This window comes from Ornithorhynchus anatinus, chromosome X1, assembly GCF_004115215.2.
Source record: "Ornithorhynchus anatinus isolate Pmale09 chromosome X1, mOrnAna1.pri.v4, whole genome shotgun sequence".
Classification (NCBI taxonomy): Eukaryota; Metazoa; Chordata; class Mammalia; order Monotremata; family Ornithorhynchidae; genus Ornithorhynchus; species Ornithorhynchus anatinus.
The window spans coordinates 90161085-90176398 of record NC_041749.1 but is presented as its reverse complement, the minus strand read 5'-3'; the positions used below and the strand labels follow the sequence as shown (position 1 = coordinate 90176398).

The following is a 15314-nucleotide window of genomic DNA, read 5'->3' as shown; positions in this document are numbered from 1 at the left end:
ATAAGTCATCAATGTTCCCCAGTAGAATTTTGGTATAGGCTAAATCTGACCAGTGAGTCAGGCTGGTCCTGAGCCTGGTTGGGGGCGGTGGAGGGAGCGGTGTGTGGTATGGGATGGGCCAGGATGGATTCAGGTGGGCTTATCCAGCTCCTCCCTCTTTGCCCTCCTATGAAGAGCCAGAAGCTTGGAATCCAATTCTGCTTTAACATTTCAGTCCTGGGGCAGGTTTTTTAAATTTGCGGTCCAGGAAGACAGGATCCCAAATATTTCAGTGCCTATGAACTAGGGCCAGAGAATGGTTGGGTTAGGTTGTATTGGGCCACAAAACCCTGTCCTGTGCAGGGCTCTACTCCCCATGGCCCATTGTGAAATTAGGGTAACTGGATGGGGAACTTGGTCTCCACCATCATTCCATGGCCCCAGGAAGACCTTTAGCCTTCTCCTCCCTCACCCCACCACTTTGACTCCTCCTTCCTTGTCCCGTTCTCCTGACAATCTCAAGGAATCTAACCCTTTCCCCACAAAACTCCATGTCCTATGACCTTCCTTTCTCCTGTCTCCTCAGGGTGAAGATGGCCGCCCCGGTCTAGAGGGTGATCGAGGCCCCGCGGTAATTATGTTTCTCCCTTGGTCCCTCTGATCCCTTGTAGGGAAGCTGGCTTCCCAGTGGGACTAATTCTTCCTCTTCTCCCACAGGGTCCTCCGGGGAACCGAGGGGAGCGAGGAGACAAGGTGAGTGAAACCCAGGGAGAGAATGTGTTCAGAGGAGGGCACAGCCCTCCGAGACAACTTAACTAAAGCAAGGGAGGAGTTTTCATTCCCCTGTTGGGAAAGAGCCAATTTCCTGAGGGACTTGGCCTCTCAAGGGAAGATATCCCAGGGCCCTGGTTGGCTCAGAGGCCTATCTCCCTGTTGTGCCTCCCCACCCCCTTCTTGGTTTAGCCAGCTCCATTCCCCTGATCCCTGAAGGCTCTTTTCAGGTAGTTTTCCACACATTCTGGCTGGCCAAGGAGCTGAGAATGGCTCATGGGCCTATGTGGCCTGGGCATAAGTGCCTGGGATCCTGCTCTCTCACTACATTCTGCTCTCTCTCTCTCTCCTAAACTGCAGGGTGACATAGGAGCCATAGGCCTAAAGGGAGACAAGGTGAGTTGTCCTTGAGGGTGAGGTGGATGGGAAGGGGTTGACAGTTCCATATATCAAAAGGGGTACGCCGTTTAGGGATGGGTGTGGACATTTGTGCGGGATAGCCATGAACCCAGGCTGCTTGGGTAGCAACTAAATTGGGGCATGCCCTCAGTTTTTGGTGAGCCCTCAGTTACCCTATGTACCAGAAAGCAAAGCTTTTTGATAGCAGAGGCCCTGGCTCTGTGGAGCAGGGGACCCTATGTGGTCTGAACAGGGCAGTGGAATAGTTCTCTTCAGGGGAAAGAGCATGGTGAAGTCAGAAGGTCATGGGTTCTTATCCCAGCTCCGCCACTTGACTGCTTTGTGGCCTTGGGCAAGTCACTTCACTTCTCTGTGCCTCAATTCCCTCATCTGTAAAATGGGGATTAAGACTGTGAGCCCCGTATGGGACCGGGACTGTGTCCAACCCGATTTGCTCGTATCCACCCCAGCGCTTAGTACAGTGCCTGGCACATAGTAAGTGCTTAAGAAATACCGTAATTAATTAATTAATTTAGGCTCACCAGCCCCACAGAGACAGCAGCTGTCAGGGGTGCATGAGGAGGCAGTTTGTTATTTCTGTTGTTGGGAGTCTCTGAAGAGACTGAGCTTATGGCGGACCAGAGAGGAGGTGTACATGACTGACTGGTTTCTCTTCCGTGGCTAGGGTGATACAGTCCTGGTGGATGGTCCAGTCGGGGCCCGAGGCAGCAAGGGAGAGCCGGTAAGTGCCCCCAGGAGGACGCTCCCCAGAGCAGAGTGGAGCAGGGTCATCTCTTTCTCACAGCTCTCCAAGGCCCAGGTTTCCCTTTAATCAATCGATAAATGGTATTTCCTAAGGACTTATTGTGTGCAGAGCACTGTGCCAAGCACTTAGGAGAGTACAATAGCACAATTAGGCCTGATCTCTGCCCCCAAGGTGCTTACAATCTGGTACAGTGACAGGATCCGGATGAGCAGGGGAAGTGTAGTGGAGCTGGGTTGGGAGCAGAGCTGGAGGAATTCCAGAATGTGGCTGAAACCAGGGAGAAGGAAGCTCGGGAGCACAGTGGGGATCGCGTGCTACCAGGTACAATGACAGGTTCACAGCAGCATGGTGGTCACTGTGGAGTCATTGCACGGTGGTCGGTTTGGGACCGGTAGAGGGTTCACGAGGTGACCCTCTAGCATGGGGGTTAGCATGAAGTTGCCACTTGGAGCTTGAACCAGTTCACCATCAGGTGGATGGATGGGGATAAGTTTATGGATTCTCTCACCAAGGGATGGGGCAGGCTGTTTCAGGGCCCCGGGGGGGCGGGGGCCTAGTCCAAATGAAGTCTTTGGGTGGAGGAGCTTGGTGACTGTTCACATGTTCCCAGGATAAATTGGAGACTGTCGTGTTGAAGGTCCTGACCTTGGGAGTCTGGGAGGGTGAGGAGAGTGAGTGGACAAGAACCCGGCAAGAGGCAGAGAAGGGTATGCCAGACGGGGAAGGGGAGGCTGTAAAATGGAACCCCAAGATCACATCCCCAGAGCAGTCCATGTAGGTCATCACTGGGACCTCCCCGAACCCTGGGAGGGGCAGCCACTTACAGCAGAAGTAGCCTGGCCTAGTGGATAGAACACAGGCCTGGGAGTCAGAAGGACCTGGGTTCTAATCTGGACTCTGCCACCTGTCTGCTGTGTGACCATGGTAAACCTCTCTGTGCCTCAGTTACCTCATCTGAAAATGGAGATTAAGGCTGTGAGTCCCATGTGGGACATAGACTGTGTCCAACCTGATTAACTTGTATCTATTCCAGGGCTTAATACCATCCCTAGCATATAGTAAGCACTTAACAGATACCATAATATACACCAGCCATGATTTTTCTTCTCCTTTTAGTATTATTATGTTCTGTGACTGTATCATGCCCCATTTTAGTCGCTCGAAGCTTCATGAAGAGGAATTAGTGTACACAATGTCTCCCGAAATTTTTGAGTGGTGTCTCGCCACTCTCAGAAATGCAAATTTTGGTGGGTAAATAGGAACAATTTAGTTTGAAGCGGAGAGGACAGTGTTGCATTTTAAACTCAGGCAGCTGTCTGGGGTTTTACATAGTTGAAAGAGGTGGAGGGCCTAGTCACCTCCTTCTTGTCCTTTCCATGCCCTGTCCCCATCTTGAACCAAAATAAATGAGCCTCTGGCCCTCCCAGACCAAATACATCTTGGCACACGTCGAGGTCACATCCTGGCTCTTTTGCCCACCCATAACTGCACCTGAACTTTAGCTGAGTTCCTGCAGTCGGTCTTTCCTGTTCCCTTTCAGCTCTGCTTCTCTCCTTTCTACTTGGAGCTTGGGTTTTGCCTCTGGCCAGTTTGCCTCTCCCTGACTGGGAACCAGGGCCCGACTGATTGGACCCAAGTTGAGGTTAAGGGGAAGGGAGTGAAGGGACTTCAAAACAGAAGCATTAATTATCCTCCCCAAGGGAGCTAGGCCAGAGAGGGTCTCCTGGGTGGGGATTCAAGGATGGGGTGTCCCTGGCAGGAGTGGAGGCCGTGCAGTTGCCTAGGAATTCTATCTTTTTCCCTCATGCAGGGTGACCGTGGCCTAAAGGGCTCAGATGGTGGCAAGGGAGACAAAGGAGATGTCGGGCTTCCTGGGGAGAAGGTAAGACAGGTGGAGTGGGGGAACCAAGAGAATCATGGCCAGGAGAATCACGGTGTCCTAGTAGTTGCCAGCAAGACCTGGGGTCCTGGCCCAACTGACAACCTATGAATCTCAAACAGGTTGTTTTCTTGGGACCTACTAGCCCAGGACACGAGTGAACGGGTGGCACTGGGCCTCCTTCCTGCAAATGCTGGGGAATAGGGCACAATGCTTGGCACCTCTCGTGTTCCGGTCTCCAGATATAGTTTGCCAAATGGCGCAGGGTGGGTGAGGGGGAGCAGTTACCTGCTTTGGGCTCCACCAGTCCCTTGTTCATGCTTGGTCCCCACAGGGAGTGAAAGGTGAGCTGGGAGACAAAGGCTCTGGAGGCTTCCCAGGAGCACGCGGCCCCATGGGCCAGAAGGTGAGAATATCTGTGTTCCCAACTTGCTGCCAGAGTTGAAAGAAAGCCATGTGAACGTGACTAGACATATGCCATTACATGTGATTCTCTGGCCTCGTAGGTACATATAATGTGTTTAATACATTCCTCAGTTTTACATGAGGGGTACATGATTATTTGTGCTGTACCCACGGAACATGGATTTTCATCTGAGCCTTACAAATATTATAACCTAGGTTAAACCAGGAATAGGGCATGTCTGCCTGCTTGGCCGAAGAGCAGCCAGACGTGGTTGACTCCCTCGTTTCATGAGCCCCTGGTTCCACCCAACATACCAAAGTCCTCCTATCCACATCCATGCAGATGTGCAGCTATGTATAGCTCTGTAGCATGTTCTCTTCCTCTTAGCTGACAAGTGACTGTTGTCTCCCCACAGGGTGAAGCTGGCGAGTTGGGAAATCCCGGGGAACCGGTGAGAACTTCCTGCTCTGAATGCCCCTTCTGGGACCTCTGGAACCGTGGAGGAGGGCTTATCTCATATTTATGTGTACCCAGGGCATGCCAGGGAAGGATGGAGTGCCGGGGGTCCGAGGAGACAAGGGAGAAATGGGCTTCCTGGGACTCCGAGGCCCCAAGGTGAGGATCGAGGGTAATTTCCACTTTCCTTCCCTCTCTGGCTGAGACATCAGAGAGATGGTTCCCCCAACAAAATGATTTTCTATCCCTTCTACACTGCGGGGTGAATTCTCATCTCGATCTGGGCACTGATGGGATGGAGTTACAGTCACTGGGCACTGAGGCAGTGGAGAGGAGAGGATCAGTGTCACTAGGTCAGGTATTGGCATGTCACCTCCTGCTGCCGGAGATGGAAGAAGCGATTGCTAAGCTGGGTTAGTGTTGGGGAAGCAGGAGGGACCAGGGCAAGCTTACTGATGCTCTGACTGTTGCAGGGGGAACGAGGGACCAAAGGTGCCTGCGGACAAGATGGAGAAAAGGGGAACAAGGTAAGGAGGGAGGCCGATACAGGGGTTAGAGGAGGGCTGCCTCCAAGGGGAAGCAGAGCCAGGACTTTTCCAGGCAAGGTAGCCAAATTGGTTGGGACCCTGGAGGAGGTCCCAGGCAGCTCACAGGTCAAGAGAGAGAAAGCTGCCATCATCATCATCGATAGACTCTATTGACAGCCTACTCTGTGCGGAGTAGCTTTGAAGCTACCAATCACTAACCCTCTGCAAACCCAATCCTAACCCCAACATAACATTAGCCCCAACCCTTTAGGACTCATATGAAGCTAAAAGATTCCCATGGGGACCCCCAGACTCCAACTCTCCATAATACAGGGCTCTCTCCAAGAAAAACAAATGACCTAAAACTCAAAAGCTACATCCCAGTCATTGTCAAATTCTCTTTTGAAAAAATGAAAATCAAGCCTCTGGCGACCTCAGTCCAATCACTAAAAACCCCCATCTGTACCCTGCCTCTGCTACGGAATCTCCCTTCCTGAAAGGACTTAGACTGAAGGAACTGGGGTTGGGCAGGGGGTTAGACCTGGTGAATATAAGACCCTTTCAGCCTAATGGGAAGCAGCATGGCTCAGTGGAAAGTGCCTGGGCTTCGGAGTCAGAGGTCATGGGTTCGACTCCCAGCTCTGCCACTTGTCAGCTGTGTGACTGTGGGCAAGTCACTTAACTGCTCTGTGCCTCAGTTACCTCATCTGTAAAATGGGGATTAACTGTGAGCCTCACGTGGGACAACCTGATTACCCTGTATCTACCCCAGCGCTTAGAACAGTGCTCTGCACATAGTAAGCGCTCAACAAATACCAACATTATTATTATTATTATTAATGGTCTCTGCTTCACAATTCACCCCTCCCTTCCCTATCTCTTGTCTCTCCCTCGCCTCCATTTCTTTCCCAGGGGGACACAGGCCTGCATGGTCGGCCGGGGCTGCCAGGACGCAAAGGCGAGCCGGTAAGGGGCCAAACATCTCTGACAGAAACACGAGAGCCAGCACACCAGAGGGGAGCTGTGCTCACAGGTGTTTTCTTTCCTAGGGAGAGTTGGGTGCCCCTGGAACATCGGGCCTCCCGGGAAAGGAAGGCCTCATCGGTCCCAAGGTACGGGGAGAGCGGGTGGGAGTCCAGGGTTCATCTCAAGGTGCCCACGGTGAGGAGGGCACGGGAGGGACTCTGGACCCAAAGACTGGCTGGGAGATCTCTCTGTGAGTGCTGTTACCTGGGAGCTGAGTCTCGGGCCCACTGGCACTGCCATGGCCCAGCGGCAGTCCTGGGGGAACTCTGGGCAGAGACCAGTTCGGTGCCATCATCCTGTATCATGCCAAGGGATGGGTCAGCATGTCACGGGATTGGTGTCGACCCAGGCCCTGGGGCAGGCGTTCGTTTCAGGACCTCAGGAATCCACCAGGCCTCTTTCTCTCTGCAGGGAGACAGGGGATTTGACGGGCAGCAGGGAGCCAAGGGCGACCATGGGGAGAAGGGAGAACGGGTGAGTGGTACAGCTCCATACCAGGGGTTAAAATCACCCTGGAATTCCCTCCCCATAGCTGCAACTTCAGGATCAAGTGGAGGCCAACTCGGAGCAAAGATCTTGTTGGCTATTGGCATGGGGATCTAGGCAGGGTGTCTGTTCAGCCTCGGCCCTGGGCTGGGGGGCAGGGATGGAATTTGAGCCCTGTGGTCAGGATGAGCCTGACACTGAGGGTTGAACTGCAACTGGAGGTCCCTCTTCCATTTCTCTCCCCAGGGTCTGCCAGGCGTCGGTGGCTTCCCGGGACCCAGAGGCAACGATGGAACTGTTGGGTCCCCGGGGCCCCCGGGTATTGTTGGCCCTAAGGGCCCCGAGGGCATTCAGGGACAGAAGGTGAAAGCCCTTCTCTCTGTCCTTCTCTTTGCCTTTCCTCCTTTTCTCATCTTCCCTTACTCCTAGCCCCTTCTGGACTGTTGCACAGCTGGGTACCTAGCTGTTGGAATGGTAAAGAAGAGAGCTGGAGCCCTGAGCATAGAACCCTGCTCTAGACTGTCAGGGAGCAAAGAGGCCTGCTCTACAGGATCCTCCAAGTGCCAGGAGGGAGGTAGCTCCTTTTCTCAGGTTTAACTTTCCTTTCTCCCATTCCTCTTTAACTACTCTAGGGCCCCAGGTGGGAATTGAGTAGATGACCTCCTGTTGAGTAGGAATTAAAAAAGAAGCCTCTCTGTCCAGTTTGGCTCCTGGTTAAATCCATCCTCAGCATTTATGTTTATGTGTATATTTAATTGTACAATTAATGTAGTTCGGGTTTTTTTTCCTGATATATCACCCTGACACATTCCTTGAGATTCTTGTTCTTCCTACTGCCCCCACTATTTGTAAACATTTTCTATGTCAGTCTCCCATATTAGCGTGTAAGCTCCTTGTGGCCAGGGAGCATGTCTTGGGTTTCTGTCGTGCTTTCCCAAGTGGTTGGTACAGTGTGTCGTACTCAGTAACTACTGCGGCTACTGGAATAGGGAGCCAGGAACAGCAGATTGTCCCCTTAGTTGATAAGGGCTGAAGAGTCCTGGAGTCACCTCTAGAGAGGGAACCTAGAATCCAAGAATCCACTTCTGATGCTTGGTGGAGCTTTGCAGGGAATTTGTGGCCTTAAATCTCGGCAGAGTCCAGGAAGGTCCTGAAGGATCTTTATTGAACAACCCAAGATGCAGGTGAACATCAACTGAGGGGAGAGGGTCAGGCTCAACCCTTCTGTGTATGTGTGTGTGTGTATTTATGCTTCAGGGAGAGAGGGGTCCTCCAGGAGAGGCAGTGGTTGGTGTTCGTGGTGCCCCCGGAATCCCAGGAGAGAGAGGAGAGCAGGTTGGTACCCTAGAGTGGTGATGTTGATGATGATGGTATTTATTAAGCATTTACTATGTCAAGCACTATTCTAAGTGCTGAGGTAGAGACACGCTAATTAGGTTGGACACAGCCCCTGTCCCACATGGGGCTCAGTCTTAATCCCCATTTTGCAGATGAGGGAACTGAGGCACAGAGAAGTTAGGTGATTTGCCCAAGGTCAAAAGGCAGAGAAGTGGCCGATCTGGGATTAGAACTCAGATCTTTCTAACTCCCAGACCCGTGCTCTATCCACTGGGTCATGCTGCTTCCCTAGAGTGGGCCTGAAGAAAGGAGAGGGTGTGAAGGGGTTGATGGGAGCAGCAGTCTCCCACTCTGGTTTTCAAGAGGCTTTATGGGGGAGAGGGAGGGCAAGCTTAGGGTGTGAGGAAAGGATGCAGAGCAGTGTCGGGAGGTCCAACCCAGCAGAAAACTTTCAAAATCTCCTGTCTGATTGATAATTTTCTTCCCTTACAGGGGAATCCGGGGCCCGGTGGCTCTCGTGGGGAGAAAGGGGAGCCTGGCATGACTGTAAGTCCTCCCCCTGCCCTTCACATTGGATTGCATGGTACTGGGGACCCCAGCAGGGCTGTTCTTTCTGACAGAGGCAGGCACTACCACGTCCTCATTCCCTAGGACCTGGGAGCCAAGATTGGGACTTGACTTTGCTCCTGCAATAGTAATAATGATAATAGCGGTGATTTTTAAGAGCTTACTGTGTGCCAAGCACTCTAGTAAGCACTGGAGTCGATCAGACACCGTTCCTGTCCTGCATGGGGCCCATAGTCCAAGGAGGAACGAGAATAGGTACAATCCCCATCGTACAAATGAGGAAACTGAGGCACAGAGAATTTGCCTAGGAGCACACAACAGGCAAGTGGTGGAGCTGGAATTAGAACCCGATCTCTTGAGTGCCAGTCGTGTGCTCTTTCCCATACCCATGCCTGGGCTTGCCACGGACCATCTTCTCAGCCCAAGGTCCTTGGTGGATCCCAGAGCCTGGATCCCTGCTCTATGGGTCTCGGACTCCAGCTGGGGGTGACAGGCAACACCCTGTGTGTCCTTCTTTTCACTTCTTGTGTCTGTTGTGCAGGAGGACGATATCCGAGGATTTGTCCGGCAGGAGATGAGTCAGCACTGTGGTGAGCAAACCTCCGTGGGGTTAAGAGAAGGATGCCAACCCAGGCCCTGGGCTCCCCGGGGAGATGAGGCCCGGGTGACGAAGGGGTCCTAGGACACCCTGTCCCCCAGTGGCCAGGGGGCCTGCACATTATGGCTCAGCCATCCATCCTTGGGACCATGAGTCATCTGTTTTCAGGAGTCCTGGGAGCGGGGGCTGGGAGACTCAGCATTGAGCCCTCAATGGGGCCTTGTTTCCCAGGGCCAGAGGGCATCAAGCAGGCACATGGCACAGAGCAACCCCTGGGGGAGGTGGAGCCCGTGGATATGGGGCCAAAACCACAATTTCTCCTGTCTCCCTGTCTCTCTTCCCCCTCTCTCTTCACCCTATCTCTTCCCCATCTCACCCCCCCTTTTCTCCCTCTCCCTCTCTGTCCCCCATTCTCTCCCCCTCTCTCCCCCACTTCTTCCCTTCATCTTGGGGCCTGGGCCCAGTCTGGGATCAGGGGTGGGAGAGGTGAGGCTCACATCAGTAGGTCTGGAATCGGGGGCCAGGACTTCCCTGAGAGTCTGCCCACCTCCAACCCCAGATTTCCTTCTCTCGCTTTCTTCCAGCCTGCGGGGGTCAGTTTGCTTCATCTGGATCACGTAAGCAGCATATTAGTGGTTGTCACAGCTACTCCTGCCCACCAAGGGCGACCTGCCAGGTGGAGTGAGAATGGATAGCAGTGGCCACTCTTGGTGGCCCATGACAGTGCCCCTTAGCCCTGCCACCATTGCCTGGCAGGATGGCATACCAAGGCAAACTCCCCACTCTTCCCGAGGATTCTCTGGAAGTCTTGAAAAATTGGGAGGAAATTCATCTCCCTGGGCCGGTTGAGGTGTAGTCCTGCCTCCAGGCAACTTGTGGAACCTCACGGGTGAGCCACTTGATGGTCCTGCTAAGAGCCTGGTCTGTAGGCAGCCTTCTCACCTATCCTCCCTCTCCTGCTTGACTCTCTGCGGACACCTGTTCCACCCAGGACCTCTCCCAAACTACCCGGCCACCCACACATTCCCTCCGTCTGAGCCCCACCTTGTGCCCGTGCTGAAAGTCTCCCACACTGAAGAGGATGAAGGTGAGTCCCCTATCTTATCTTCCTGAGGGATGGGTGGGGGGTAGGGGGCTGGGTCAGTTCGTCCGTGGATTGAGGTCAGATGGATCTCATGGGTTTAGGTGAAGGTGGGGTGAGTCAGGGAGAAATTAGGAGGGAGAAAGGTGGGAGCCTTGCCTGGAAGTACTGCCTGTTCATGCCCAAACTTCTCTGAGCACACAGCACACTTGAACCCCAGCTCTGCATGAAGCTGATTGCCCCGATGGCCCAGAGAGTCATGTGATTTTTGCCCCATGTCTCTGAGGGTGATGCCAAATGCCCCATACGCCCTGCCTGGGCTCAGGGTCACAATTAGGAAGCCTCAGACCGGGAGACCAGGAAGCTTAGTCTCTCCTCCCCAGCCTCAGAGCCCCCTTCCTTCCCCCTCCCTCCCTTCAGCTCCTCTGTCCCCAAAACTCCAAATGAGGGCCAAGGGAGGGGCAGCCCTGGACAGCATTGCCAGCTGGGTAGCAGTGACCCAGAACAAAAGCCAAGAAGGCACAAGAGGGGATCTATGTCAAAGGCGCATCAGATGGGGCTAGGAGTGGTCCTTAGCCCTGCCCTGCTGCTGTGTTCCAGGGCAGGAGCTGCAAGCTATGGAGCACGTTCCCGAGTACGAGCACGCGTACTCGGTGGAGGACTACGAGGAGGACATGGAGGCTGATGGTGCTGAGGGTCCTTGGCTCACTAATGGTGAGCCTCCCATCTATCTCCACGCTGTCCCCAGGGTGAAGATTGAGGTTTTGGGTTCTGGGCCTCCTCGGTCCCTTCTCTTCCATCCCCTGGGGAGTGTTGTGGCCAATGAAGTGACCTGGCCTCTCCAGGGACCGCCCCCCCTTAGATATCAGGGAGTATCCCCTGACAAACCATCCTGCACCCTTCTTACCTCAGACAGCGGCAACTAAGTTGAGGGAAGCCCTGCTTTCGGAGGTTTTTTCTGAATTTAATGTTAGTTCTCGGCTATTGCCCTACCCCTCCTCTCCCGCCATAAGGGACTATCCAGTGGAGGAAGTTTGAGACTCAATTTCACTTCAGAAACAATCCGCGGGATGTCGCAGCCCTCCCCACCCACGTTCGCCACTATCCAAGGACAAACAGTGTGCAAGTCTGGGCTCCCTAGCCACCGATTTGTCAGGGCTCCTTCAGCAACCCCCCCAGGAGATGCCTACCAAAAGGCGATGCAGCAGGTTATTCGGTTTTGGCATGCCACCCAACCCTAACAATGTCTATGCCACCACCCCTCTGCTGCTGTCCTGGGACTTCTCTGCTCTCCCCTGATTGCCTGGACCCTTTCTCATGTGACAAAAGCCCCATGTCAAGCTCAGAGCAGCAGTCCAAAAGACAGAAGCCAAAAAACTAGCCATCTGAGACTAGCACCTGCCACGCCCCCCCCCCGCCACATGCCCATCTCTCCCTTCCCCACCTTAGAAATGACCCAGGGAGGAAACACGTTGGATGATGCCTCCTCCGGGCCCACTAGTTCAGATCAACACAACACCCCCACCAACAAACGTCTAGCGGGTGCCCCTGGGTATCTGAAATAACTCGGGCAGCGGTGGCCTGAAGCGGTCGGCCCCTGGCACCTCTGGGGTCCCAGGAAAAGAGGGAGAAGGGTTGAGACCGATAGGGTTTTCCACCCTGGGCAGTGTGTGTCATTCTGACTCAGGGGAAGTCAGAGCCCTGAATCTCTCCCTGAAGCCACTCGAGTATGAGGCCAGGCCCTTCGCCGGACTCCTGTGCCAACCCTTCCACCTCTGCTTGCAGACCCCTGCTCCCTTCCTCTGGATGAGGGCTCCTGTGCTAGCTACAAGCTGAGATGGCACTACAATCCCCGGACATCAGAATGCCGGCCCTTCATCTACTATGGTTGTGGGGGCAATGCTAACCGCTTTGGTACCAAGGAGACTTGTGAGAAGCGGTGCTCACGCCTACCAGGAGCATCAGGTAGAGGACAACATGACCCCAGGGAAGTGGGGACCAGGCTGGGGCACGTGATCAGGGAAGTGGACTTGGGGGGATTTGGGGTTCTGAAAGGGAAACTCTCTTCTGACCCCTCTTGCCCACCCCGCTCTCTTGCCCACAGGTGCCCTTGTGGCTCCCATGGGGAGCTAAGCCAACAGGACGGATGGGACCAGCTGTTAGTCCAAGGCCCTATTTCCGGTCAAGGTTTTTTCCCGCAGGAAATCAACTGAGGGACTGGGGGAGTGAGACCCAGGCCCTTCTAGCCTCACCAGAAGGAGCAGCCAAGAAGTCTCAGCAGTTTCTGCTCCCATACTCTTCAGCCCCCTCCTGCCATATAAGCCAGGTTGGCTGGAGTGGGGACATGGTGCTATTTTTTTTGAGTGTCTTTGTTACGGTTTTGTGCTGTTTTGGTGTTTTGTTTTTGTTGTGTTTTTTTTTTCAATTAAGGTGAAATGTTTATCCAATGAAAGATCCTTATGGCCGTTGAGGATCCCGTGGTCCCATTTATCAGCTGGAGCCAGGCTACCTTCCCAACCCAGTTCCCAGAATTGGAGGCTCGGGGCCCGTGCCCACATTAGGTTCACTCAGGGAGGCCCCAGGCCTGAACCAGTGACTGTGATTTCATTCTACCATCTGACTGCCAACCCCCTCTCACAGCGAGGGTGGCCTTGGGGCAACTGAGGCTCTCGCACTGGGCAGAGAATCCTCCCTCCCTGGTGCTGGGTCCCACAGTTCTTACAATTTGATGTTCTGGCCTTTGGGGAGGAAAGGAGGGTGAGCTATCCTTTGGGAAGTAGGTGGGGGGTGGGGATGCTATCTAGGCCTCCCCTGTAGCCTTATTTCTCCCATGTGCACATCAGGATCCCTATTTTCAATTCCACCTTCTTAGCCATCCACTTCTTCCCCCTTCACCTTCCCTCATTTCCTGTCAGCTTCCAGGTTTCAGATGTGCCTGTACCCTAAGCACCAGCAGGACTCCTGCAGGCCCAAGCCCCAGCCTGACCCCATGTCTTTCATTTAAAGAAGTTTCACCTTAACCCCAGCCCAGGGAAGGAGCCCCAGGGAGCAGTGGTACTAACTAGCAGAGCCCTGAGTCCCAGCCCGTCTATCCCAGGGCAGCCATCTGTCTACACAGGCTTTGTTCGTACTATAATCGTCACCTGATGGCTCTGCCTTGCAGGGCGGGACCACTTAGGGCCCCAAAACTTGTAGCACTCTCACCCCAGATGTGTCTCCTCCCTCCTCTTCCTCCCTGGGAGTTCTTCTCTGCTCTTGGGCCTGGGTTCAGCCCCATGGGAATGGCAAGCTGGGCTGCAACAGGGAAAGAGCAGCTGCTTCTTCAGGCAGGGATCTTTGTGGGGTTTGGGGAGCACAGATCATTAAAGCTGCTGTCCTCAAAACCTGCTGCCTTATCGTCTTCTGTCTGGGGGTTGCTGGGGTAGAGCTGGGCCTGGAGTTCAGAGAGGGATGTGATGGGGATGGGGATGGAAGTGCTGTCTCTGCTGCAAGTCCCAGGAAACCCCTCCCCTCCAGGGGGGACAGTCGGTGTCTGGGGTCTGTTTGCTGGATTAGACTCTGACCTCTCACCAGCCAGATGGAGGGCATAGCCTGACCTCTGATAGCTGGGACTTGGTACAATATGCTGCTCTCTAGAGCGTCCCTCTAGCCACATCATTCTCCACCCTCGCCAACACATACATGCACACACACTCAGCCTGCTACTGTGTCATCCCTGGTCCCAGACAAAGCCCTCCTGTGTGGCTCAGATAGACATCAGGCCCACAAAGTCATTCACTCACAGCCTGCCTGGCTGCAGGACCCCCCCTCCCCCCCGCCCATCTTGCGACAGAAACGTGGAAGGTTTATCCCTGCTGTTGCTCATGCCAGGCAGGTCTGGGATTAGACGTAGAAAGAGTTGGATGGGAAAGGTGCAGAAACAAGTACTCCTGCATCAGCTGCATCAGCCAGCAACTCTGCTACTTCCTGGATCAACTGGCTCCTGGTGCCAGTCAGTGAGTACTGACTGCTGCTCTGCCAGCCCCTTTTCTTCAACAAAATTAGCACTGTCATCCAGCAGAGGTGACATTCACCTGGACTTGGGATGCCCACAGTGATCAATGGGCAGACTAAAGAGACCACCTCAGGATGGGAGAGAAAACATTGTAATGACCGCCCTGGATTGGTGCCCAGGAGACAGCTGGCAAGGGCAGGTGGGATCCCTGTGCCCATAACCCTGGCTCCAAGGGCAGTGGCCTAAGCGGGAAAGAGATATGCTTGTGCAGATACATCACCGAGTGGCATGAGAGGGGATGAATTTCACTGACGAAAGGGCGAGGGGAGAACCCAACAGTCGCCATCAAACCCTGGGTGAAACAATCATTCTGTGTGGGGTCCAGTTACTGGAAATGCCCTCAACTTTTGGCAAAGGCCTCAACCCCCTCCTCCTCCTTTCCCTCCCCTGTCACCTCCCCCCTGCCAGCTTCCTCCCCCTTTCCTCCCCCCCCACTCTCCTCCCTGACCAGAGCTTAAGGGGGCGGGGGCAGCTTGGGTTGAGATATAGCAAGCACCGGGACCACGCTGCAGGCAAACTCGCAGAGGCAGCAGTCAGCAACAGCATCCAACTCTCGGGACAAGACTCCCTGGAGAGCTGTGGACCTTGTTTTACCCTATCAAGCTCAAGAAAGAAATCCCTGGGTCTGAGGACAAGAAAGTCAAAGGGAAGAACAGCAGAGCCTGGCACCTTTAAATCATAAACCGGTCTTGGTTTGGGTTTCACATTTCCGAAAGCAGGTAAAGTGAGAGCGCCTGACTGGGAGCAGGGGGCATGTCTCCAGCTCTGAACCCTGGTACTTTGGGACCTCTGTGTATCTTCTCTCCAATCCAGACAGCGGGTGTGGGGTAAAGAGGGGAGCAGAGGCCAGGGGCTTCTGTGAGGGGAGAGTGGGAATGAATGGGAGGGAACAAGCAGCACTAATTAGAGCTGGGACCCTTAACACTTAATGACACACTCAATGGCCTTGAGAGCCATTGGGCCAGAGGGACCAGACGTTGA

The 15314-nt window shown here is 54.0% G+C and overlaps 1 protein-coding gene across 1 annotated transcript in view; it reads left to right on the top strand.

Moving 5' to 3' along the window:
* The window catches only part of COL7A1 (collagen type VII alpha 1 chain), a 33791-nt gene extending 20129 nt beyond the window's left edge, over positions 1-13662 (top strand). Inside the window, exons 37-57 of the mRNA XM_039910270.1 lie at positions 566-610; positions 697-732; positions 1111-1146; positions 1835-1891; positions 3726-3797; positions 4129-4200; positions 4616-4651; positions 4735-4815; positions 5130-5183; positions 6096-6149; positions 6233-6295; positions 6621-6683; positions 6942-7058; positions 7953-8030; positions 8526-8579; positions 9142-9190; positions 9783-9815; positions 10190-10285; positions 10880-10993; positions 12065-12244; positions 12384-13662. Of these exons, the coding sequence (XP_039766204.1) occupies positions 566-610; positions 697-732; positions 1111-1146; positions 1835-1891; positions 3726-3797; positions 4129-4200; positions 4616-4651; positions 4735-4815; positions 5130-5183; positions 6096-6149; positions 6233-6295; positions 6621-6683; positions 6942-7058; positions 7953-8030; positions 8526-8579; positions 9142-9190; positions 9783-9815; positions 10190-10285; positions 10880-10993; positions 12065-12244; positions 12384-12412 (1419 nt within the window). The 3' untranslated portion in view covers positions 12413-13662. The remainder of the gene's footprint in view (positions 1-565; positions 611-696; positions 733-1110; positions 1147-1834; positions 1892-3725; positions 3798-4128; positions 4201-4615; positions 4652-4734; positions 4816-5129; positions 5184-6095; positions 6150-6232; positions 6296-6620; positions 6684-6941; positions 7059-7952; positions 8031-8525; positions 8580-9141; positions 9191-9782; positions 9816-10189; positions 10286-10879; positions 10994-12064; positions 12245-12383) is intronic.
* Positions 13663-15314: the final 1652 nt, after the last annotated feature.